The sequence below is a fragment of the Zosterops lateralis genome (assembly GCF_965231275.1).
Source record: "Zosterops lateralis genome assembly, chromosome: 5".
NCBI classification, from domain to species: Eukaryota; Metazoa; Chordata; class Aves; order Passeriformes; family Zosteropidae; genus Zosterops; species Zosterops lateralis.
In genome coordinates this window covers 50,213,560-50,238,564 of record NC_139766.1, presented here as the reverse complement: position 1 = coordinate 50,238,564, position 25,005 = coordinate 50,213,560, and the positions used below count along the sequence as shown (strand labels likewise).

General features: G+C 37.7%; 1 protein-coding gene across 2 annotated transcripts in view; it reads right to left on the bottom strand.

Annotated features, from left to right (window-relative positions):
* PPP3CA (protein phosphatase 3 catalytic subunit alpha) overlaps window positions 1-25,005 on the bottom strand; it is a 173,963-nt gene that overhangs the window by 11,898 nt on the left and 137,060 nt on the right. For both annotated transcript variants that reach the window (XM_083862423.1, XM_083862424.1), the window contains exons 7-10: window positions 20,124-20,201; window positions 18,259-18,353; window positions 10,034-10,159; window positions 7,347-7,421 (exon numbers count right to left, since the gene is read on the bottom strand). In XM_083862423.1, the coding sequence (XP_083718549.1) occupies window positions 7,347-7,421; window positions 10,034-10,159; window positions 18,259-18,353; window positions 20,124-20,201 (374 nt within the window). The remainder of the gene's footprint in view (window positions 1-7,346; window positions 7,422-10,033; window positions 10,160-18,258; window positions 18,354-20,123; window positions 20,202-25,005) is intronic.

The following is a 25,005-nucleotide window of genomic DNA, read 5'->3' as shown; positions in this document are numbered from 1 at the left end:
TCAAAATTACAGTTGCTTTGAAATTTGTGAACTCACACAATACTCTGCCTAAAAAAACCCAAACCATAGTGCAACACAGTCTACAGTTGAGCCTGTAGTCTACAGGCTGAGTTTGAGGTGTACTTGTTACTTGGATATCATCAAAATCTGTCCATGCAAGAGAGAACCACCTGAATGGAAAAAGCAAACAGTACTTATTAAAAAGGATCTCCAGTGTCCCAAAGAAAATGCTCTGTTATACTCAGAAAACCAGTTTCATTAATTATCACAATCATGACCACATACATCACAAAGATTTCTCCTAAAGGTTTCTGAAGGACAGCTAACCTTGACTTGCGTGGATACTGCCTGACAACTCCTGCCTGTTCAGACATCACTACACATCACTGTAATGCTTCCTTCTTTGTTACTCCAGAATTCAAGGGCAAAAATGAAAATTTCTGTTTTCAAATCCTAGCAAACTGATCCATTTTGTAGAGCCCATCAGAGAAGCTAGATCAGCAGAAAGGGGCAAAAATGAGGAGGACAACATTAGTGAAGAATACGCTTTGATGAAACTGGACAAGGGGCGATGGAATCAGAACAGGCTTCAGCGTGCAGCAATCCAACACCTCACAATACCACACACCATCTTTCCTGTCCTGAAGAACTGTTATGACAGGAGCACAAGGTCATGGAATTAATGAACTCAATTGGCCTATTTTAGGGATAGCCCACAGATTAAGGGGAATGATACCTGTGTATTTATCAATCAAAACCAGGAAAGCTGATGGTGTATTGCAAAATGTACGACCTCATATGATGTAATACCAAGATACTGTCCTGATTTGGGGTGGAATAAAGTTAGCTTTCTTCTTAATGCATACTCAGAACAACGTCTTTCAAATCTCCCACACATCAATTGAAATATAAAGCAAATATTAAAACATATAAAGATAAAAAATATATGAACACTTGGGCATAAATGTCTAATTCTAGACAATAAAGAGTGGGTGAAACAGCTGTAACTGAATTAATGTAATATACTTTTAACAGCCTAATAAAAAAATTAAATGAAACAGCACTGATTCAGCTGCTTCTCCAGGAATAGAAGGTGGTACCTTCCTGCCTCAGTTACTATGATCTCACAGAACTGTATTCTCAACATAGACAAGACATGGTTTTCAGCCTTTCCCATCCTGTAAACACTTAAGCATGATTTGTCTTCCTTTCTTGCCCCTAAGATCACACTCCCTACTTATTTATTACAAGTCCACACTGTTATGGTATATCTTACAAGGATATTCAAAAGTTGAACAGAACTAAGACTACAGTCTCGAATATTTGAGAACTGAAAATTGGAAATATAATTTATGACTGAAGTGAAATACAATGTCCTACACTTAAATACAAAATAAGAATAGAAAAAAACAAACCCTTAATCATAAAACACAACAGGCTCAAAGAGAGTATTTTGTATCTTGTTCATACACATAAAGGTTACTAAAAATATATACTTAAAATATTTAATACACTGAATTTCCTAATGTACCTAATCTGTGAAAATGACATATGCTTAGTAAATACTAGTAATAATTTTATTTATCCTCTCTGGCTTTATTAACATAATTTTCTAAATAATGCACCTGATATTCACAATGCTTTATTGCTCTGTTAGATTTGACTGAATATCACTAACTTCACACTATGTGGATTTCTTAACTATTTATAGATAAATCTTAGACTCACATTCCAAGTGTGTCTAGTTTAATATTTTGAAGTTCACTACTACTGCAAATCCTGATGAATTACTTGAGTTACACTTAAGCACACATCTATGTGAAAGTAAATGGGTAAAACCTGAGAACTGGCTGTAGGTAAAAGGGTTAATTTTAGCCCTTGCAAACATTGCCTGATATCCTCTTAAGATTTTACCTTCCTTCCTTGGAATCACAGACTCATTTGGGCCAGAAAATATCTTTAAAAGATCTTCAAATATCTAAGCAAACCCTTTTTGAATGCAGGAACTTTAAAAAGAAGTTAAAAATTGAAGTGTAAAAATTATTTGGGGGGTAAAATAAAAGCTTTGAATCTTACTTCAGTAATTTAACAAGTTCTATTGGATTTCAGATTGGTATCAAAACAGAAATTGCAAGCTGGATATGAAGGATTTATAAGAAATGTAATTTCAACGTTCAGATTAAGAAGCACAACAAGGAAATAAACTATAAATGCTGACAATACTCTGAGACAGGATTGAACAGATTTAAGACAGTGCTGAAAAATGTGCTAAAAAGTGCTTTTTTGCTAAAAAATCAACCCCAAATCTCTCATTGCTATCCTAATATATATTATGTAGTTAAGAATTAGGCAAATTAATAAAACTTAAGCCTTCCAACTTATTGAATACCTTTCTTCTGTGCATAAATGGGATCTTCTTATGAATTCCAAAGAGGGGGAAAGAAAAATGTCAGTGATGTTTGTAGAACGAAAATAAAAAATAAAGAACATTTGACAACATCAACAGAAATGTAATGTTTAAGTAAAGTCTGAAAAACAGAAAAGAAACAAATTAAGCAGAGAACATCCAAAAGGAAAGAAACAGATTGAAAATGATAGAGAAAAAAAAAAAAGAAACCTTTTCAGCTTGAAGCCTTGTTAGTAGGTTTTGAAGGAAATCAACATGCAGGCAGGAGACCAACAGTGGTGTTACCACCTCTTGAACACAGACTTTCTCCTACATTATTGCTGCTGCCTTGGTAAGGCCTTAATCACTTCTCCAAAACAGCCCCACCCTGGCCATATGGGGTGTGCCTTCATGGTGATGCCTCTTTAATAAAAGGGTCAAATTAATTCCTCCAGTTTATTTACACACGATATTTCACAGAGTATCTTACTATCACAGTCATGTCTGCTGCTCCTACCGGCACCTGTGCTACCTGCACTTGTCCAAATGCTCCAGCAGCTCTCAGTGAGTAAATTCAAATGCCACCACTGTGAAAGGCACTGCATTTTAAAATCAACTGTTTGAGGGCAAGACAAGTGCAGCACTTGGTGCCCAGGCACAACTGCAACATGGCACGTGTTCTGGGAACACTGGTCATCCAGTGCATGCTGCTAGGTTGGTCCAGAGGCAGAGCACATGGATGTGCCGTAATACAGTTCACAGGAAAAATGCTTTGGGCATGGAAGCAACCACATCTGGCCAAATCATAGAGTGAATATTAAATACAAAGATCACATTAAAATGCCACTGTCACCGACTCACAGAAATTAAGTATGCACTGCAGTCCAGCCTTGCTGGTTTGCAGGAAGAACAAATACAAACCACTGGGAAAACCACTCAATTTCTCTCCCAGCTAAAAATCACCTCATTGGCAAGCTAAGACACTCTAATCAGGCAGTACCATGAACATCTATATCAAGGCATTGGTAAGTAACAGACCTAAGGACAAGGCCCTTGCTTTTGTTCCATCAGTCTCTGTTAGTTGCTGCTGAGCTGGCTCCGGTCACAGTTTACAGTTCTGAGATGTGGCAAATGTCACACACTACTGCTCACAGCAGAACCAGGTTATGATTAACAGGAGACGTTTGACTTGGGCTTTAGGCTGGAACCATGGCACTGTATTGGGAAGCTGTTTTCCAATGAAGGAATAAATGCTGTAGCTAATGCCTTTGACAGTGGCTTTTCTGTGAGAAGGCTGAGAGCTACAATGTTGAAGGCAATATGAAAAATAATGTAGGTAATTTAGGAGTGTCTTTATGCCAAATCATGATAAGGATGCATACACAGCAAGCAGTGCATCTGTGTCAAATTGCTTATTGCATTATTGTACCCTTTTAATTAGCAGTTTAGTTTATTCAATCAAATGCATGAGGCCAGAAATGTTGCTAATTAAAACAAAACAGAACTTTGACTGTATGCTGGCTAGGTAGAGGCATTTGCAGCTCCTGTTGCTAAGTGATATGTTTGATGCACAAACATACAGCACATGAACTAACATTTGCTCAAGATATTTTTTTCTGGATCAGATTATATTGCAACCACCACAGCAAACAGGAAAGAGAAAGTACAGCAAGAGGAAACTATCAGAGATAAGGAAACTTGACCTATCATGTTCTCTCATTTTTAAAGTGAGTGAAACCAAAAGGCCAATACAGGCCAGCAGGGACATATGGGATAAAGGGCATTACGATATTTAGGTTTTTTTCACAGTAAGCTTACACAGAAACTGCCTACAACAAATTGATCAGAACCCCACGATGTGTTTCCTTAGGGGGAAAAAAATTGGTGAGGGGGCAGGGAGAAAAAAAAAGGGTATACATGCTGTTGAGCATCCTGCTCATGGCTAGATACAACATACATAACTCAGAACTAAAAATAATAATAAATAAAAAAGGGCTCGTAATAACACCATGCAGTGAAATCAGGCAGTACTGATGGGGCTTTATTTTTTGAAGGCAGGAATGAGAGGGGAACACAGAAGGCAAGAAAGTGTAGAAGAAGGTAACAAATGAATGATCAGTGCAAACCATAGTGATGGACCATTCTCACTACATGTGGGAACCCAGGTCAGGGCATGTTCAAACTGCAAGGAGAGAAAAAAAATCAGCAGCGAGCCCTGAAAACTATCGATGATCTAAAAATAGTAATGATTTTTAAGAATCATTCCATTAAGAAAAAAAAAAAAAAAAGCATCTGCTGTTGCAGGTATCAGGCATTTCTTTCTATGGGAAATACTGCTAAAAAATGTCAGCAGGTAAACAGGATTAGTCCTCCAAAGAAGCTGAAGAAGAACAGTGGAAACATTGAGCCACTACAAGACTGTCACTAGACAGTCCTTACAGAAACAGTTTTGATTGAGCTGGTAATCATTCTGGTCTGTTTCACTGAGAATACAAATTAAACACATCTTGTACTTCTTACCCCCAAAAGGCAAGGCTTTCAGAGAGGAAAAAAAAAAAAAAAAAAAAAAAAAAAAAAAAAAAAAAAAAAAAAAAAAAAAAAAAGCAGTAACTCAACTTTGTTTGCTGTACAAATAAGAAGTCAGAAGCCACTGAGAAATCATTACAGATATCAGCTTCTATTTAAATCAACCACAAATTTACTGCTATGTCTGAATTCTTCAGTCTCCTCCATGTGTACGATCTGCATGAGCCTAACGTGTCCAGTGAGCTGCAGTTAAAAGTCTGAGCCTACAGCAAGCAGCACCACTAGTATCACAGAGCCCATTTTACAGCTCTAAGGGGACTGATAACCTGGGAAAGCAGACATGAACATATACCAGTTCTGGTTTTTAGCTACGCATGCTGAAGACAACTACATTCCTAGTATCTTCCTTATCATAACCTTTTACACAGAGAAATCATTCATACATTCATTCATACAGAAGAAATTGAGATTTTTCAGATTTAAGTAACACTATTAGTGTTAGAGTGGTAGGAATGGTTTAGTTACTCCTCAAATGGAAACTTTACTGCTATTAGATATTGTTACACAGTGCACACACATGCGAGCCCAGAGGATTTCAGCCTGTCTCCCCTGCTTAGACACCTGCAATGCTGCAAACTCCAGGACTGGAGCAGTGCCATGGCAAAACTCCCAGGGAAGTGGGATTTGGGTTCACACTCCTCTCAGAAAATACCCTGTAGATACAGAGACCTCCTACAGCTGGAGGGCTGCTGTTCCCCAAGACCCCTAACACCTCCCTATTTCTGAATCTGCTTTTGAAAACATACTCCTGAACCTTAGGGATGCAAATGATGACACTCTGAAGTTTTTGAAAATAAGTACAGGCATTGGCCTGTCTATGCCCCATGGAAGCTTACAGTACAAATTTAAAAGGAAATATTAAGCCAAAGCTGAATTAATTTAAAAATCTTTCCCATAAAGTCTTTGCTTTGGGTTTACAATCAGTGGGATTTCAGCCTGTGCTTCAGAGCTTTCTTGAGCCAAGGATTTCAAGCACATGGTTTGTTGCTACTGTATTTAACTTGACACAGTTTTTACTCATCGTATGCCTCCATACAATTTCACATGCTATTTTAATTACACAGTAGTGACTTATTTAAATTTCATGAGGAAAAAAACAGGCACAATATTCAAACAGGTGTTTTCTTCTCTTCACTGATTACTGGTTTCAATAATTCAGCCTTTGTCCCAAGTCCTGCAAGATAATTGCTCATGTCCACACTCTGTGGCCGATGCAGAACAGGAATTCCATCTGGTTTTTCAGAATAGAATCAAAGTACTATCATCCATACCAGTCTTCTTCGTCACAAAGGAAACATTTTGCAAAACCTGTGATCTAGCTTCCTGTTCCAAAGATTAAAAATAAATACTTTGAAAGAGTATCTTAATTATTAATTACACTTCATTAAATATTTGTCTTACTTTTAAGTTCTCCATTCTCCTTGTTCATTCATTCTGCCTAAAAATGTCTTGAAAATATTCAGTAGTGCTAGATTTTTGCAGGTTCTTCTTTTTTAAAATTATTTTTTAGCATTTCTGTTCTTTTCATAGATTTGTTTTCATTAGATAGATTATCAATTATTACTTTCCATAGATTTCTTTTAAATAGTGAAAGCATTCAGAGTAAGGATGTCAGGGATGCACAGGGGTTTTTTCAGCTTTTCTCAATTGAGAAGGGACATTTTGGAGAGCTGCTATTTATTCTTGCACAGTGTAACAGAAAATTATGTCTAACATAAAATAAATTGACTTTTAAGAATCTACAAGTGTAAGACAAAGTGTGATTTACAGTCAAACCAAAGGTATAACTAATCACATAAATTTCAGCTCAAAGGATAACAGAACTGACCACTTCTTTCTTAGCAGAAATGTCAGGTTAGAACATTTTCTGTGTTTACATGCTTATTTTTAATGATTCTATTGCTCTTTAAAGCCTTTTAGACACTCAAGCGCATCAAAAGAAGTGACTAAAGAAATATCTCAAGTACAGGTCTTCTAAAGTTGCAGTACCAGCATTCTGGGAAGGAGCTCTGCAGGAAGTTTTATTCATGGCAGGCAGAATATTTCACTGACATAATTAAACTCGCTATGAGAATACCTGCAACCTTTTGCACAAAATCATCTGACCCCTTCGTGACAATGCAACTCAGATTTCGTGGGGGGAAATGCAGATTTTTTAACCAGAAGACTGAGATGAAGAAAAGGGTTAGAACAGGGCAGATCCATTAATTCTCTCTGAAGCATATGAGAAGCAAATCCATTGGAGTCTAGCACAACAGTTGCTTTCAGTGGCATAGAACTCAACTGGGACTCAGAAAATTATTTCACAGTTAGTAAATAAACTTTTAAAGTAATTCCAAGGCAAACAATTTCAATCAAGGGTAGAGGCTCTTACCATCAAACCCATCTTCCTCTGTTCCCAGTTCATCATCTGAGCAGATATTCAGCACGTTTACCAGCATCTCTGTCACTAAAATGGAAAACAAAACGTTGATATTAAGCTTCCCTGGTCTGTCAGAGAGCCAGCTCTAGCTGTAGCAGTGTGAATAAGAATTCAGTGCAATAACAGCACCCAATTTTTAAATAGGACCTGCAGTAATAAAAGCTGAAAGCGTCCTGTGTAGCTAACAAAAAGTATGAGTTTCCACCAATATTTTTCCAAATACAATGAACCCAACAAATAGACTTAAAAAAAAAATCTGCTAATGATTTCTATTTTTGCAACTGCCAGTGATGTAGGCAACATTTGTTTTCTCCCCTCAACACATTTTTTGCCTTTCACTCAACTTGGATAGCAAACTGACCCCTCTCCTCGTGCTCCTAAATTGCAATAGGATTTGATTTCCCTGCTCAGGGAATGGGATCAACATTCCAGTGGAAAGAGGTATAACAAGAGGGATTATAGAGGATTTCTTTGTTTATCCAGGTTTTGGACACTACTTCTAGTACCATAAAACATTAATCTTTGTAAGATGTCCTCAGTGTCCCTTGAATTTCAGGACAAATAGACCAGACAGTGCACATTCCTTAGCACTGGAATTATTCTGTATTTGATAGATACATCATTATTAGAGAATTCAGACTATATTCAGCTTGCTTACTTTGCAATCTGGGCACAAAAGGGTCAGCCACAGGCTGTCCCTACCCTGGTCTCATTTCTTTCCAGGGAGACAACTGAGACACTAACCAGAGAGCACACAGAGTAAGAACAGCAAAAGAAGCAACCCCAGCTAAAATCAAAACCAAGGAAATACAACTTAGAGGACAAAATAGCCAAAGTTATGAGGTAAAACGTGAAGCAATTAGCAGATTAAGAAAAACTCCACTACACCTACATGTAGTAGCAACATTAAAAGTGTTACCAGGCTTGTCTAGCCTTGTACTAGCTATACAGGTTGAAAATTTAAACATTTTAGTCAAGTAGTTATTAAAATCCTCTTCTGTGGCTACTATGAAGGCTTGGAAAATTAGGAGGGTGGGAGAAAGCTAGATTTTTTTTCCTACTTTAGTGAAGCATTTAATATTTTCCTCTGACAGTATTAGTGGAAAGACTTTCCACATTAAGAACAGCCATTGAAGCTAACAGCTTCCTACCTTGGTTGGCCTTGGAGGGGAAAAAAATCTATATTAAAAAAAAGGAAATAAATAACAAGTCGTGTAGAACACCAACTCTTATATCCTTGAATATTGTTTTGCATAGAAAGGCAAATACTGATTTCACTTCTTTGGGCTTTAAAATTTCCAAGAAATTGGCATGACCACTGGAAGACATGAAGGAGAAAAAAACACCCCCCAAGACATTAAGAAGAATGAGGAACACCATGGTCTCAGAACTGCGACAATTCTGACCTGAGCAGGCTGCTGATGGGAAGCCTCTGAAAAAGTGACCTTACAGAACATCTTACAGGACTGCAACATGTGTGGAGAACATGTCCAACCTAAAAACAGCCTGGCTGAGTTTACAGCCAAAGAAAATGAAAGCATTTTATCTGCTTCACAAGAGTCTGCAACACGCATCAGTGAGGATTATGTAATGCCTCCATTAGTGCAAACAGCTGCCTATTCTTTGTTAATCCCTGCTTCATTGTCTATCTGCTTTGTTCACAGAGACCTCAGGCGTCTCACCAGCAGCTTTCCTCAAACAAAAGAGTAGCTCAAAACAAAGCTGGTCATGACTGCAGGTACGAGACACAGCTGGCTGTATTTCTAGTTGCCTATTAAGAGAGAACTCTTATTCCAAGCAGCTTTTAAGAGTTTATTAGAGTTTTCTGGCAGTAATTGCTGTTGCAGCAATACTCTATAATGGATAGATCAAAGCAAGCTTCATCTCGGGCACTGAATAAATGACTTGGGGTTTGGGCAGTTTGTATTCTGTATTCATTTAATATGCTAGACCAAAGTGTTTTCATGCCTTTTGTGTGCTTGCCATTCATAGCATGAAGCTGCATTTAGGCAACATCAAGAGCATCAGGTTTCAATAAAATATCATTTGTCTTCTTTAGATTCTTCTTGCCAGTGATGATGCACCACAGGTCCTGTGCAGAGAAGGGGCTGAGGAGCAGGTTTTCCTTCCTATTGGCATCCCTCTGCTTTCTCCAGGAACAGTTAGCCAGACTGGGTCTTAATATCACCAGGTGTTTGCTGATGAAAAAGCAACCCACTTATAAAGGTAATGTGAGTAAAGATGTAACCCCATGTAGTGAAATCTGTTGAGATGTCCATTCAGCAGTAAGCAATATCCAAGGGAATGTTCAAGTGCTTATAATGGAAAAACAAATCAGAATTTTGTTTAGTGAATGCACCTCTGGCCTGCAATGCCAAAAAATCTATCTCTGCAGCAGAAAGATAATGGCATAACCACCTGGAAAGAGTGGAAATTACAAAAACAAAGTGAAGAAGAGAAGTATGATTAACCACTGGTAATTGCTTGCCTCTGTCAGGTCCATTTCTACAACTTTGTCCTCAAAAGCAAGACATCTGTCTTCAAATTATTCTTGCCCTTTAAAATAAACGAGGCCACATGCACAGTGACTAGGAAACAATTTTGCTGTTTTTATGAACAGAAGCAATTCACACACATACCCTTCTCCCCAACAAACGGCAAGGACCAGGTAAACACATCCATGAAGTTCGGAAGCCAGTACGGATGAGGGGAGCAGTTGAACTGCCTGATATTCATAACATTGTTCTCGTATTTCAATACTGCAGCTAGAAGGGAGAAAGAAAAGAAATAAAAGAGACATCAGCCATGTGTGTAACTGGCTACCAGACCAGGAACACTAAAAGCATGCACGGTCCACAGAGCTGCTCGCCAGCTCCCACTCATTTGATCCAGTGGCACCACCTGAATGCTAGTTACAGTGGCACAAAGCCTCACTGAAGTGGAAATCCATTTTCAGTCTGAAAGCAATGTCAACAGCTTTCCCTGACACTAAGATGGGCTAGTAAGTGAATTAATATCTCTGAGTAGTCAAGAATGTGAGCTCTGGGATCTGCCACCAGTGAGGAATGAAGTAGAGTACTCAGAGGACCCTCATTTCACACAGTTATCTGAGCTCCTCGCAACCATGCTTTGGAGATAACAGAAAAAAGCATTTATGACTCAGAGCCTGAATGCTGCTCTTCTGATGGACATTTTCAACACATTTCTTTCACAGCATTGTATAAGAGATGACACTTGCTTCTCACATTATGCAAATTCCAGGCACGCAAGACTGTGCTCCCTATAATATGAATCAATACTAATACAATTTGTCTTGCACCATTTAACAGTCTCATCATTCTTATCAATACACAGATTACGTCTGTTCATAGGCAGAAATACAGATATTTATGCCGCACCCACTTTTTAAAGCACTGCACCAAGTTCAGTGTTAACTTTTGTTATTGGACTTCAGGCTCATATCTGAGCCCAAAAAGGTAACTTTGAGATTACCAAAGTGACTTAAAGACATTAAATTCTTTAAACAATGCAGTTACAAGAGACTGCATGCAGGATATTTAATAAACAAAAGCAACAGAAATAGTCAACACAAGAAGAAGAAGCTGTACCATTCTATGCTTCCCCCTTTCCTCCTGCCTTCCCAATTCTGGCTGCCCAGGGAGGAATATAGTTCCAGGGACTGGTTATGCCACTTAATGGCCAGCAATAAAGTCGCACAACTGCAATGTGAGACAGCATTGTAGGAAACACAGTGTTGGCTGAAGGAGCTGAACAATTTCTTCAGATTATTTCTCTTTTCACTGACTGTGTGTCAATCAAAGAAGAAACTTTTTTTTTTATGCACTAGGTTGTTGCTTCACAGATATTTAATAGGATGTTAAATGTCTTCCATTTTGTGGTCAATGACAGAGTCCAGAGTGACCTGGGAGCTTCTGAAACATACTCACTGTCAGACACAGAAAACAGCTTGCTAGCAATAATGAACTTTTGCCAAGCAGACACCCTCCATTTAAATAAACCACATTTGACTCTTGCCCATCCCTGTCTGACAACTGGCAGCCATTCTGCTGCTCAGTAGAAGAAAAAAATGGCTTAATACTGCTATTAGCAAAAATGAGAAAAGTAGTGTCAATGCTCTGAATATTTCCAACAGTTTTTGGCTGAAATCACATGAAGCAGATTGAAATTCATTCTTCTTCTATTACAGTGACACAATTGCATAATAAAAAATAAATAGTTTGTGGCTTAACAGAAAAAATGAGTCAAAACCACACAAAAAGGACCACTTATTGGTTGTAAAGATTCATTTAGAAGGACTAAAACTTCAAATTCATCATCTTGGTGAGCTGAGGTAGCTCCCCTTCCCACTACTTCTTCAGTTTATCTATTAAGTCTATTTCTAAATTCTGTGAAATTTGAATTAAAAAATCATTTTTACAGGGAACTTTTAAAATTGTCCCTGAAAAAGCCTGAACCATATGCAGAACAGTTGCAAAATGTAAAAATAAATTAAAATGGCTTTAGTTGGGTTTTCTTCAAAAGGAGGATAATTTAAGATTACTATAATAAAAATATCCTCACAACACCTTATATACCTGAATACCTTAAAAAAAATGTTCTGATAATAGTATTTTTAAAAATTCTCCTCTGTAAATGACCTGTACATCTCCTCAACAAATTACTTCAAAATAACTTTATACAATAAAGGAGGGTAATAATAGAGAAGCCTTCTGAAATAACTCTCCTCTTAATAAAATAAAGTAAGGTAGTTACCAGTATCACAAATACTTTTTGGCATTTTAAATTAAAAATCTGTAATTTACAAGCACAACGCACACAAAATATTTTTATTAGGTTAAGTAATGAAGATGATATTTAACATGAAGCAAGTCAGCTCTTGTTATGACTGTAGAGTTCTGATCATAATTTAGTAGTCAGAAGAGGAAAACCTCTTCTGGATCAAGTAGAAAATGCTTCTCAGATAACAGCAGGAGTTTCCCTGAGCTTATCTGACCCCATGCTTTCTTTTGGTCATAGCTTTATTTTTCCTCTCTGTTGGCTCAGAAAAGATTGGGGGTTTCACCTCTGCTTCATTCCTTAGTCCACATTAGCTTGATGCCTAAGCAGCTACAGAAGAGCCAGCAGCCCTGAAAAAGTACACAGCTTTTGAAGGTTGTAAGAGTGGAGGTCACACAGTTGCTGCTGATGGAGGAGACAGAAGTGGGAGGGTTCCTTTCGTTATAAAACCCATAAGGGAGGAAAACTTGACTCTCTCCAACATTTGCTTATTATTCCAGGCTGCAACCTCAATACTTCTTTCCAAACACGTACTCAGACAGATGCTAGCAGACCAAGCCACCAGCCATTATCATGTATAATCTCCAACCAGAGCAAGAATCTTACCTTATTATTCTTAACAGACATTTTAACCTAATTTTGATACTTGCTGTTGTAAGTAAGTTTTAAAAGCTATCATTTTGTAAAGTGAAGATGTGCAGATAGCCCAAATGACATTACACTTCTTTCCAATGGTAGTAAACTGAGATATTGGATGCTGAAATCACATCACAGTGGAATGAAACATTAATGCAGCAGGCAAAGGGCATTTGTACTGTTTAGCTTGAGGCATTTAACATAGCTACCTCTAGGGCTGGAAATATGGGTATTGAAAATTGTGCAGGTAAGAAATCTCCTTCCTTTGGCTAGAAATGGAGATAGCCCTTCTAATCTTTTCAGGGTTAGATGCAGCAGCTAATGCTGTACCTCCTTGGTCTCTCCCAGATAAAGATGAGCTTGGAACAACTGTGTCACATCTGTCAGATCTGAGTGGATGTCTCAGACCTTCTGGCATCTCAAATGGGGCTTTAAAAGATTATGTATTTGGAAGTAGGTTAAGGCCTTAGCAATGTGAACAACCTTAAACTGTGTGACAGATAGTTCAGAATTTCTCAAAGACATTACATATCCTGCTTCATGACCTGTCGAATCATTTTTCAGTGTAAATTAATTATAACATTTCCATCAGAAAAAAATAATCAGAGGGAAAAAAAATTGCTTGGTAGAAATACTAGCCCAGAATATTTTTAGATGAACAACCTAAAAATATTTTTAGCAAACAATTTAACTGATTTTCTTGTAATTTTCTTTCTGAAAACTCATCCTGCATTTAGAAAATGAATCAGTGAAAAAAATCCCTCAAATTCTTCAAACCTAAGAAAGAATTTAAATTTCTGATTTAATGCCAAATTAACTTCAGCATTAACTGTGCAACTGGGAACAGTGCCTTCTTAAGAAGAGTTGCTAAGTAACCACAGCATTTTCTGCCCAAGTCAGGTCAGGGATAAGGGTTAGTAAAATGCTCAAGGAGTTGAAATATTATCAAAGGACAAAAATTATTTACTATACAAGGTAATTGTCTAAATAATCCCATACAGACATGAAGATAATTGTAGGTAACATCTAGGAAACATCTTTCCTTATAAAATTTTTAAGATTTTTATTTTACATGTGCAATTGCATCTTGCAAAGAAATAGCAGATTAACATTCAAGATTTTATCAACAGACTACAAAAATCACTTTTGGCAAACTTCTCTGCATCAGCAATGGGATGGCCTAGATACCCTGACAACTCTTCTTTAAAATCTTTTGTTTCTGTGACAAGAACTCATTACAGCAGCAAAGATAAGGCATTAAAGAAAACTGATAGGGCAAACAGAGGTTACATTTCTTTTCTTCCCCTCAAACTGCTAATATTTCTCACAGATCATCCTTGTCTTCCAGAGATACTACTCTTTCCTCAAGCAAAAATAATTTTCCCATTAGATCTATCTGGATCAGGTACATTTCTTCATGTGTATTCATGGTATACTTCATGCTGATACTTTATATACACTTCACCAACATATCATTTATGATATATTAACAGGCATACAGATTTACAGATGGTTTTCATTTTTCTATTATGCCAAACTCTCCTGCATACTTTCTTTTCCTGCTTTTCCTGTCAGAAACAACACATGTACGTTGCAGCATGTTGGAAGAAACTTCATGCTGGGGATTTTTTTGATAACTTTGGATTCTTTGGTGGTTGTCTCTCCACTACAAAACCTAGTCTTTTAAAAGTATTCAAAAGATAACAGTATGTCTTTAAACAGCAAGTTAAAATTGCTCACTCAGCCAAAAAACACACGCTGACTGAAGCGACAGCCAGACAGGAAAAAGCCAGTATTATCAGTGTTTTACAAATAACTTTTCTGCCTCTGTAGAACTTCTGTAGAATCTTTCACCTGATTTTTTAAAATTTTTTGGGGGGTGTGCATGAACAGCATTACAACAAGCGCTAATTAAGGCATTAAGAAATACTGAATGCAGGAATGAAAGTTTATACATGATACAAAGCCAGATCATACCACAAGGTAACTTTTTGCACTCTCTTATTCTGTCGCTATTAAGGATTTCTCCTAGTTATGGGTATCCTGGAACCCAAGGGTAAATGTGTACTTACACAACTTTTTCAGTTTCTTGATCAGCACAGATGATTTCTGAGGCCTTGAAGTCACTACCACAATTCAATTAATAATTATCTTCTTGCATAAGCTTTCTCTCCAGAAGCAGCAGCATTAGAAGAACCACCAATGCACTGGTATTTCTTGTAACAAGTATTAATGATTATCTTAAAGTATCTTTATCTTTATGCCTTTTAATAAAATAAATGAAAGCAGAAATGTTTGAGAAAGCTATGAAGACACTGAACAGTAGCTCAGAAGTTGCCAAAAACCATATAAAAATTCCTTCTCTTTGCCAATGCTCTCCATTGTAGTGAATATGGAAGGAATTAATAACAGTAATGGAAAAGGACAATAACGGAAAAAGGAGGACACAAGGCTCCCAATATCGAGGCACTTTCTGAGTCTCTGAATCACCCCCTGAAAGCCTCTTTCCTGTCTCCATTAACTACAGAGGGAAGCCCTGACAGGAGCCTCCTAATGGAAAAACCTCACTTTGGCACCCAAAGTTCTGTGTGTGTGGCCTGGGGCTGTGACAGGACCCGCAGCCACGTGGTGCACGTGTGACACACGCAGCCAGCATGAGGCAACAGCCAGGAACCAAAGGGATACAGAAAACTCCCTTCGGTGCCAGAATCTAGCAGCACAAAGCCAGAAAAGGCTCCCATGGTGGGTCAGCACTGTGAGACAACCCATGCAGAGGCTCCATAGCGTTATTAACAGCAGATACACCAAACATGGGATTGTTTGGGTAGCTTATCTGCAGCTGCTCCTGTCAAACCTTCTTTTGTTTTGAGATTGTTGCCCCCTTACTGCTGTTTGAGGACATACCTGACCCCAGATCTGATCCCATGGCTGCTCTCCAGCAGGGACTGAAGGAGCCCCTGGATAAAGTTGGCAAACAGGTCTACTCCTGAAGTGCTGTGAAGAAGCTCAAGAAACTACATCTGCTTTAATGGGTGCGAGAACTATCAACCTGGGGTAGAAAATGAGCATTCTTAGCCTCCTGCAGCTTTTAAAAAATTGTATGTATCTTAAACAATACTGCATTTAAAAATTACCCATTTCATGTGCTGGAGCGTCTTAGGAATTTATTCAGCGTGACTTTGTTGGCTTACAACCAGAGGAACACTGAGAAGGCATACTAGACTAGGAAGGCTAGTAGGAGAGGAACTCCTTTTCCAAGGACTGACAGTAACCAAACCTCCAAATGACCTGTAAAAATCAATCAGGTTCTGCATATGTGCATGATAATTCTGCTAGAGCAACTGCCCTGACAACACCTCTGGATGGAAATACTTTCCTTTTTCTCCTGAAATCAGTCAGAAACTGTGCCCTCAGTTAATTAATTTGCTGCAAACCAAGGAAGCCAACAAGTAGCCATGTTCTGGACTCACTCTCTATGATAGTGGGTTTTTACCCTGAATAGAGAAGCAAGCACCCAGAGACTATCCAGATAAAGATGTATGAGCAATGCAGCATGAAAAACTATGCATGATGTACTTTAAATGCCAAGAGCCAGTGCAATCAGTCACATGAAATAATGCGTCAAAACTTCTAATGAGAGAACAGAAGGCAAATAAACTCAATGGAGATCCATTACAAAGCTGCTAAAGGTCAGCCTCTGAATTTACAACAAGTTATATATTAAGCAGTGACACACTGATGCTGATGTCACATCAGTGCTGATTTGCCTGAGCTCACTCTGAGCAGGTATTGCTGGCAGTGCACACCAACTCCAGCTCTGGCCACAGATAACCAGCACCTCTCAGAAAATGGTGTACAGCTTTCCATCAAAATAGGCTTTGCACCACCTATAAGACCTGCCTGCCACAGTAGAACATCCTGGAACAAGGGAAACAACTCTCTCTTTGGAAATGGAGGTAATAGAGAGGCACTGCTCTTTATCACTCAAACTCTGTGGTTTCAAATTCAAGGTTTCGAACATTGTAAGTTACTGCTTTCCATTTAACATTTGCCTTCAAGACAAAGTTTCATGTAATTCACCCATTGCCTTCATCACACAGAACTGCTTCCACACCTAAGAAACAAAAAGTGAACACTTTCTACCACCTTCCTTGTACAGACTTGTGATTGCTCAGCCTTCAACCCAAAACAGCCAACCGGGAGAGTAAACACACTTCTCCACCAATGGCAATGATCCTACCAAGAAAATTAACACATTCCTTACTTCATCCTGCACTTCTTAGGTTGCCAGCAGAGCCCCTACATCATTAACTTTTTAAAAGTAGCTACTGACTGTTCAGCTTGTATGGTTTTGCAGAGTAACATACTAATTTTTCCACAAGTTAACAGGCGTATTGAGAAATCTGAGGTGTACAAGCCCCACCATCTACCAGTGAAATGTTTCCTTCCCTTGCATACAGTTCATTGCATAAAAGCTTTTACATTATAAATTTTATAATGCAAAATGATGCCTGAAGAAGCTTTCTTTTGCAAGTTTAAAAATAAGGATTGCTTGCTTCCTCTGCAAACAAGCCTCGAGATTAAAATTATCCCTTCTCATGAGAAGCTGATCTCTTTGCAAGGGAGCAACTTTCAAGAATATAATTGAAAATTATTTTACTCTGTTCACAGAAGAACAAAATAATTTTATCATTATGGGGACTAGGAGAAAGTAAATAATACTGCTCATTTCAAGATACAGGAGGACAGGTTTATTAGAAAACTTTATTTTTAGAAACATGACTCTATTTACCAGTTCTTTACAGATTTCTGGAAATGCAATAAATGAATAAATTCAGAGAAGCTGCAAAGACTTGTATTCAGTGGAGCCTTTATACAGTGACCAGTGACTGTTATTTCTGTAGTAACCTTTTATTATTATATTTTTTTACTATTTAATTTTCTACACTTCAGTGGCCAAGGATTAAAGAACACAAAACGGAGAGGAACTCAGACATCCATCCTACACGTTATCCACTCATGATCTGTCAAAGTTTTACCGGCTAGACAGTTCACACATACAAATTCCAATAATTTTATTGGAAAGAAGCAAGGAACAGCTAATTAATTATATGGAACACTGGGCTCAAACATCTCACCCAGAGCATTTCTTAATACACTTCTCTTAGTTAATAGAGCTGTTTTAAGTTTTGCTTCCCGTGTAACATTTCCTTAATAACTTGCAGTCAAAATACAGAAATATCCTACGGCATATTAAAATACACAGTTATGTTCAAAGCATACATCTGCCTTGTAACAAATTTAATTAGGTTTGTATTATATAATAAGTGGAATGCGCATAAACTGATATATAAAGGAATGAAAAGACATCAACATATTTGAGTAAACAGAAGTTCAGTCTACTGTACATTAACAGGAATTGAATTCTTACCTTTGTTATTGTATACATCTAGATAGTTTGGTGCTGAAAAAATAGTGATTAGCGAAGGGAAGCCTGTTGTTTGGCTTTTCCTGTACATACGATACCTAAGAAGAAAGAGAAGATACTAATTACTATCCAGTGTTGAATGTATATTTGTCACTGACCACATACAGTGCAAAAAACGCCTAGTACATTAGTGCTCTGGCTGTTAACAAATGCCAAGACTGAAAAACATGCACATGAGCTGTTTAAAAGCCCCAGGAAAGAAGTATTTCCTGCAGACTTTCTCATTATAACCATTTCACATGACCAGGGATACATGCTTGAAAGTTGTGTCTCCATCTGAAATTCAGTGAGCCAGAGGTGGGTTTTGTTGTGAATTTGCTCAGTGACAGGACATTCCCAGACTTTCCCTCTGTGGGACTGCAAGTGAAGCAATCACCAGCAGCTGCTTTGGAAGGCTCCTGCCTTCAGAAGGGAAGTGTGTGCCCCCCATGACCCTCCTGCTGCCCACCCTCTCCAGGCATGGAAGCAGTGGCAAGGCCAGGGAACATGGAAGGTGGGAGAAGGGAAGGGGAAACAGGGCATTTGATCCTTTCAGTGCTGTGTCTAAGCTTATCCACTCTATTAGCCAGTTTGTCAACGTCTGTATGTTTTCATTACCTAACCTTACTGCCTCATGAAAAGTAAAAGGCTTATTGGACCAACAAATAATCAGTCAAGCATTAAACCTGCAAGTAATTGGAAAGAAAGCAACCAAACAGTAGTTGGGCACAAGCACACCAAACACTGCTCTTTAATCTCAGCTACAAGAAACTTAAGAATTTTGCACTAAAACTGTTGTATAGTTTCAATGCAATCTCTTCCACAAAATTTTTTTTTCACCCTTTATTGGAAAGCAATACAAAAAAAATGAAATTGCATTACCCTTGCATATTTCACACAGGTATTTCTGGCATAGTAACAGCTTGCTTTTAATTGCATTACCATTTTGAAGTCACGACAATTCAAACATTCAGAATAGCTTTTTATATGCATAGTGAATATTGACCTCATTTCTGCAATGCCACTAATTTATCTTTTATTGCTATTCAAGTTGGGTTAAGTTTCTGCCTCCAAACAAACACAATAATAATAAATTATGCATGATATGCAAAGCTATTTATTCAGATTCCAGTGCTTCGTTAATATCTCACAAGCACGGTACATTTTAAATGAGAGGATTTTTTAAATTAATTTTTTTAAGCAGCACAAAAAATTCTACCTTTATAATGACAATGGATTCATGGGGAACCATCAACACCACCTAGACTATGTATACAATGTCTTAGACTTCCTGAATTCATTAATGATACAACTGCAGAAAAAATTATGAGCCTATTGAGTTCTACATTTGTTTTTTTTAAATTAAGTATAAAACCAGTGGTCCCAAAAGTTTCAAGTAGCTGAGAAAGTTGCAAAAGATGGCAGTTCTGGCCTTTGTGAGCCAAATCACTTCTCTGGCATCATGGCAATCAGTGTGTCAGAAGATGCTGGCACATTTGCAAACTTTTTTCTGAAATGAATTTGTTTTTCTTTCCATGTCTGGCATCAAAAAAAATTTGGTCATTTTGTATCACTTAAAATCACTAAGGCTAAGTAAATGGCATATAAGGATTCATTAAACCTTGTAACTCACTAATAATCATGTAAAAGACATTGTAATGCCAGTGTGTATTTTTGGAGCGTTAGTAAAAAGTGAGAGCTGTTGCAACTTGTATTTTTCCAGTTCATTGTCACTCATCTGCTCTTCATTCATCTTTCTGTGCTCTGTTTGGGAATGGTAGGCCATTATACATAAGTATTATTATTGCCCCCTCTCCACACATACTTACCCAGCGTCCTGGGCTTCATGAGCTCGGAGTATGGATAACAAGTTATTGTGCTGTAGGAATTCACATACAGCAGGGTAACTGTGAGAAAAAAAGTAACAGCACCTGTTATGCCATTATCAGAAGTAGCACACAGAGCTCTAGCTTTCAAAGAATGTATCATAAAACATGCATCGTTCATGAAATCAACACCTGCTCTGCAGGCAGATTTCAGTAGAGACAACATCACCAGCAGCATCTTTTTTAATCCCATCCCACAACTGCTTGGAAGGGAATGCTACAAACTGCAATTCATTACATAAGAACAATCAGCCTATGGCTTGTCAGGAAAAAAAAGTACTTTCTTTTATTACTCTAAGATTTAATGTATTCCAAAAAAACAAAAGGTAATACAACTGTTGCTTGTAACAGAAAACTTCACTCCCTGACCACTGTATGCAGTGGCTGCTTGTGGACACCAGAAAATAGGGTGGTTAATTGGGAAGAGAGAGAAAGAGACAGAAAGAAGAAAGGCAAATCAGTCTTCAAACTGAGTATGTTTACCTTGCTGAACTTCATCTCTTTGATAAACAAATTATCTTTCCCCTTGGTAACTTAAAATCCTGTGACTTCTGAAACCCCAAAAATGTGCTCACTGAATACATCTGTGCTAAACATACTGAGCAAGATAAAAAACAAAACCAAACCCTCAACTATACACTATACCAAAAATTGCTGTCCCAGGCATGATTTCATGGACTGCCTTAAGAGTCCACTTGCAATCATTTAACAGCCCCATCAGTTTCTAATTTCATGCATGAAAAGGATGAAAACTAACACCCGCCCCCCTTTCCCAGTCTAATGCATCATTTTCCTTTAGTTTATCCAAGAGAAATTATACTACTTGCGTCCAAACCTTCCTGGGTATTTTGAAGGTGAAATGTCATTTGCAGCTAGAAGCTACAAACCCAGTGGAATGCTATATTGCTGTTTCTGGACTTGAGCCACCTAGCACATATTCTCAGATGCAGGTCTGGTATTTGAAATTGTCTAAAAAGATTGCCATTATAAAACAATTTCAATTCCTAAATTAAGCGGGGTATCGTTTTGGCAACTGCAGTGATCTCAAATGCTGACAGGCTGCCATTCAAACCACTGGCAAATGAGAAATGATTTGCATACATTTCTTTTCACAATTAATTGTGACTAAATGTAGACTTGTGGTACATTTTGTTTAAAAATTTTTACATTAACTTCTGAAAACTGGGATCTATCACAAAAATCTGATAGACAGTTCACTATGTTCATTATCAGTGCAGCTGTTCAAAATGTCTAGGCTATTACTTTTTTTTCCTCCATAGTATTCTTTTCATCCAGTGTTAAGTACTGCTTTTAAAGAAGACATAATGAAGTGGTAAAAAATGCTCCTAAATAGATATGATATGTTCTTCTTTCCATTTCAAGTACAAAAGTGGTAGGGTTGGGGTTTTTTATTGCTTAATTATCTTGTTCTTCATAAATCTGTGGAAAGTAAGACTTCTGCTAGCAAAATTTGGCTGAATCTACAGGGCCTACACCTACAAAGGCAGAGATGTCACACAGTGCTCCATGCAAATTTACAAAAAAAGAACCTGCCTGCCTTCTTTTCTTACAAGTGAATAGCATAGGACCTTCAATGTGCCAGCTGCCCTATTATCCAGCCCACCACAACCCATGAGCAGCCTATCTGGATATTTTATTTTGAAAAAGGTAAAGCAACTTGCAGGCATTTTTCTTGAACTTGTTGAAGCAGGGGCTGGGAATAAGCACACTTTCCATTATTTGCAGTTATTACATACGCTATCCAGCATTTCCTTAGGATCTGTTTGTTTTAGATTAAATTATATTCCTTAACACAAAAATACATGTCCTAAAAAACAGGCAAAAATAAGAAGCTCTACAAAGAGTCAACAAAGCAGACATTATGGCAAAAGTTATCAAAATCAAACTTTTACAGAAATGACTTCTGCTTGGAAATCTTTTTTCTATATTTTTTTATTAAAATGACTGACTTGCAATCAAATTCCCTACTAGTTTTTTGGAGTGTTACCCCTCCAGAAACACTCTCCTCCTTGTCCTGCTTTGCAGAGCCCAGACTGTAATTCAGATGAGCCAGAAATAAAGCAGTTGGCCAAGAGGGAAAACAAACAAACAGAAATCCCCCACGCAACAGGCTTTTCCAGAGCGACCCAGCCTCCTGCTTCATGTGTCATGCTGAATCACGGAGGAGCGGTGACTCACAGAGAAAACAAAACAGCCCTCTGCTAAGCTAGAGAGATGTTATTCTCCATGGAGTACTTGACTGTGATATTCCCTACTTGGGCATCTTCTTTCATTAACATGCCTCATGCATAGTTTACTAGTTCTGAGGTCTCTTTTGCATGATCACTGATTATTTCTGGGCCGTTTTAAAAGAGATGCAATACTTTGCTAACATGAAGCAAAATGACAAATGTTTTCAAACTGTTTTTCCACCAATAACTGGAAAAATATAGACAGAATTAACATTTTTTTTTCATATCCCTCATCATGCCATTAAAAGAGAGGCATAAGCATTTCTTTCAAGAGAACATTCAAATTTAGTCCAAAAGCTTCTGTAATATTACATGCACATATAAAATACGTTTCCTGCTAAATCCATTGGCCTCGCACTTGAGTCTCCAAATGCTTTTGCTGCTGTGCTGTCCTAAGGAACTCTCAGAACATCCCTTTCCACCAGCTTTTGCTTGCTCTTAACTGTGGTGTCCGCAGAGCTGCACTGGGAGATAGAACAGGGAACTGCATGGGATTAGAACAAATAAACACATCATTTTTTGCAGAGTCATTCTTTTAAAACTGGATGCTTTCCCAGCCTGATGGAGCACACAAGCAATTTCACCAGTACATCTGAGCAGACCATGTGAGAGCAGCAAAAAGCTTCTGGCCTTGGAGAAAGAAAAGTAAAAAAGTGGGCAAAAGAATCTGTTTTAAATGCTACTACTAAAAAAAAAAAAAAAAAAAAAAAAAAAAAAAAAAAAAAAAAAGAAAAAAAAAGAAAAGACAATTGTGCCTCTCACCCTGAGCTGAAACACACTACAGTCTTCAAAAGCTTTCAGCAGACATTTCTTTAATATTTGCATATTATCAAACTTAACTTGCATGTCAAGTGCACCTCTGAAATCATGTGTTTAGGGTCAAAATTATTACTCTACCCCAGACTATCTGTAAGGCTGAACCATTTCACTGCTGTCCAAGGCTAGCAAATGCTTCTTTAAACACCTCCAGGGAGAGTGACTCCACCACCTCTCTGGGCAGTCATTCCAATGTCTGACCACCCCATCAGAGAAGAAGTTCTTCCTGGTGTCCAACCTGTTTCTTACAGAAATGCCTGAGAGTTACTGTACCACCAGCTTATGAAAGAAGTGCAAAGGGTCATTGGCAAGCTCAGTACCAACTGCTAAGTACAAATAAATATTTGCTAGAAAAATTCAAGGCAAGAACTAGATAATCTGGTAAACAGGGAAACTTCTTTACTGGCTGGATCAGCCAAAAAACTGTGTGCCTGTGGGTCTAACATCACTCTGGGACAAATTAATTCTCCCTTGTTTATAATATACACTGAACACAACATTATTTTGGGTATGGATGAAAGAAAAGCTTAACTCATAATAAAAGAACAATTTAAACAACCAGCACTCTTTCTACTTTTTGACAAAATTGCATCAAACATGACCATGAATACAATTTTAAACTTCAGATAAGGAAAATGATATCACTTCTTGTTCTCGTTAAGGTACAGAAACTTTAATATATTTTCATGAATTCCTTATATTCCACAGTTAACATTTCACTTTGGCATTGTGCTATTTTGACAATCCACAGGACAAAATGCTGCTTGATGCTAAAGGTGTGCATTAAGTGTTGACTCAGAGCACTTCTGAAAATCAGGCTGACTATTCTTTACATCTCTAAATGACAGGTTATGCCTATGGTTTCAAGATCTGACATTTTACAACTAGCCACAGCAGTTTCAAGAACTGTTACATAAAAGGACGTTTCTTGAAATACTGGATCAGTTAGAAATTCAATAGGCTGTATGAGAGTGATCATGTAAGAAATGCAGTGAGAAGCTTGTCAGACTACTGTAAGCTACAGTCTTTATACTTTCTCACAGAAATGGCCCAACATTTCACAAGTGGCTTTTGGCTGAATGCAAGGGATTTAATGCACTTCTGAGATGGAAGGTCCAGTTAATATGGTGCCTGCACAGCTAGAAAGCCACACTACTGTTATTTTCCTCACAGCATTTTTGTATTAGGAAATAACTTTAAGTCAGAGCAAAGTAACTTGCAACTCATCATTACAGTGAACATCTCTGATACATAAAAGTTATTTATTATAAATATTTGCTGCAATTGATTAGGAGATCTTAATAATCTAGAAATCCTTTCACTGAAATCTTCCTGACCTTCATTGAAAATCCTCATTGCTATCTTTTAACTTCCCTTTCTGGAAATGACTGAAGAAACTTAAGAAATTTTATTCAGTGAAGAATAAATACAATCATTCTATTAACAGGCATTCTTGAAAGAGGACTGAGTAATTCAGTCCTTTATAAGCTGAGCTGCCTGTTTAGGGAAATTTGTTCCTTTACTCAGGAAGTAACTAGAAAAGGCAAGGAAGATTAGACATTCCACACTGATGGATCCATTTTACACCAGGTATTATCATTAGGCGAGCAATTAGTCATATTCCAGGGCAACTAGGTACTTCTTTTAAAAGGAATGCTTGCCTTTATGTAATCTCAGATAACATGACTCCAAGCTAGCCTTCTGACTGGATCATTAAGCAGTTATATGTCCCTCACACATTACCTGATAATTAGCTG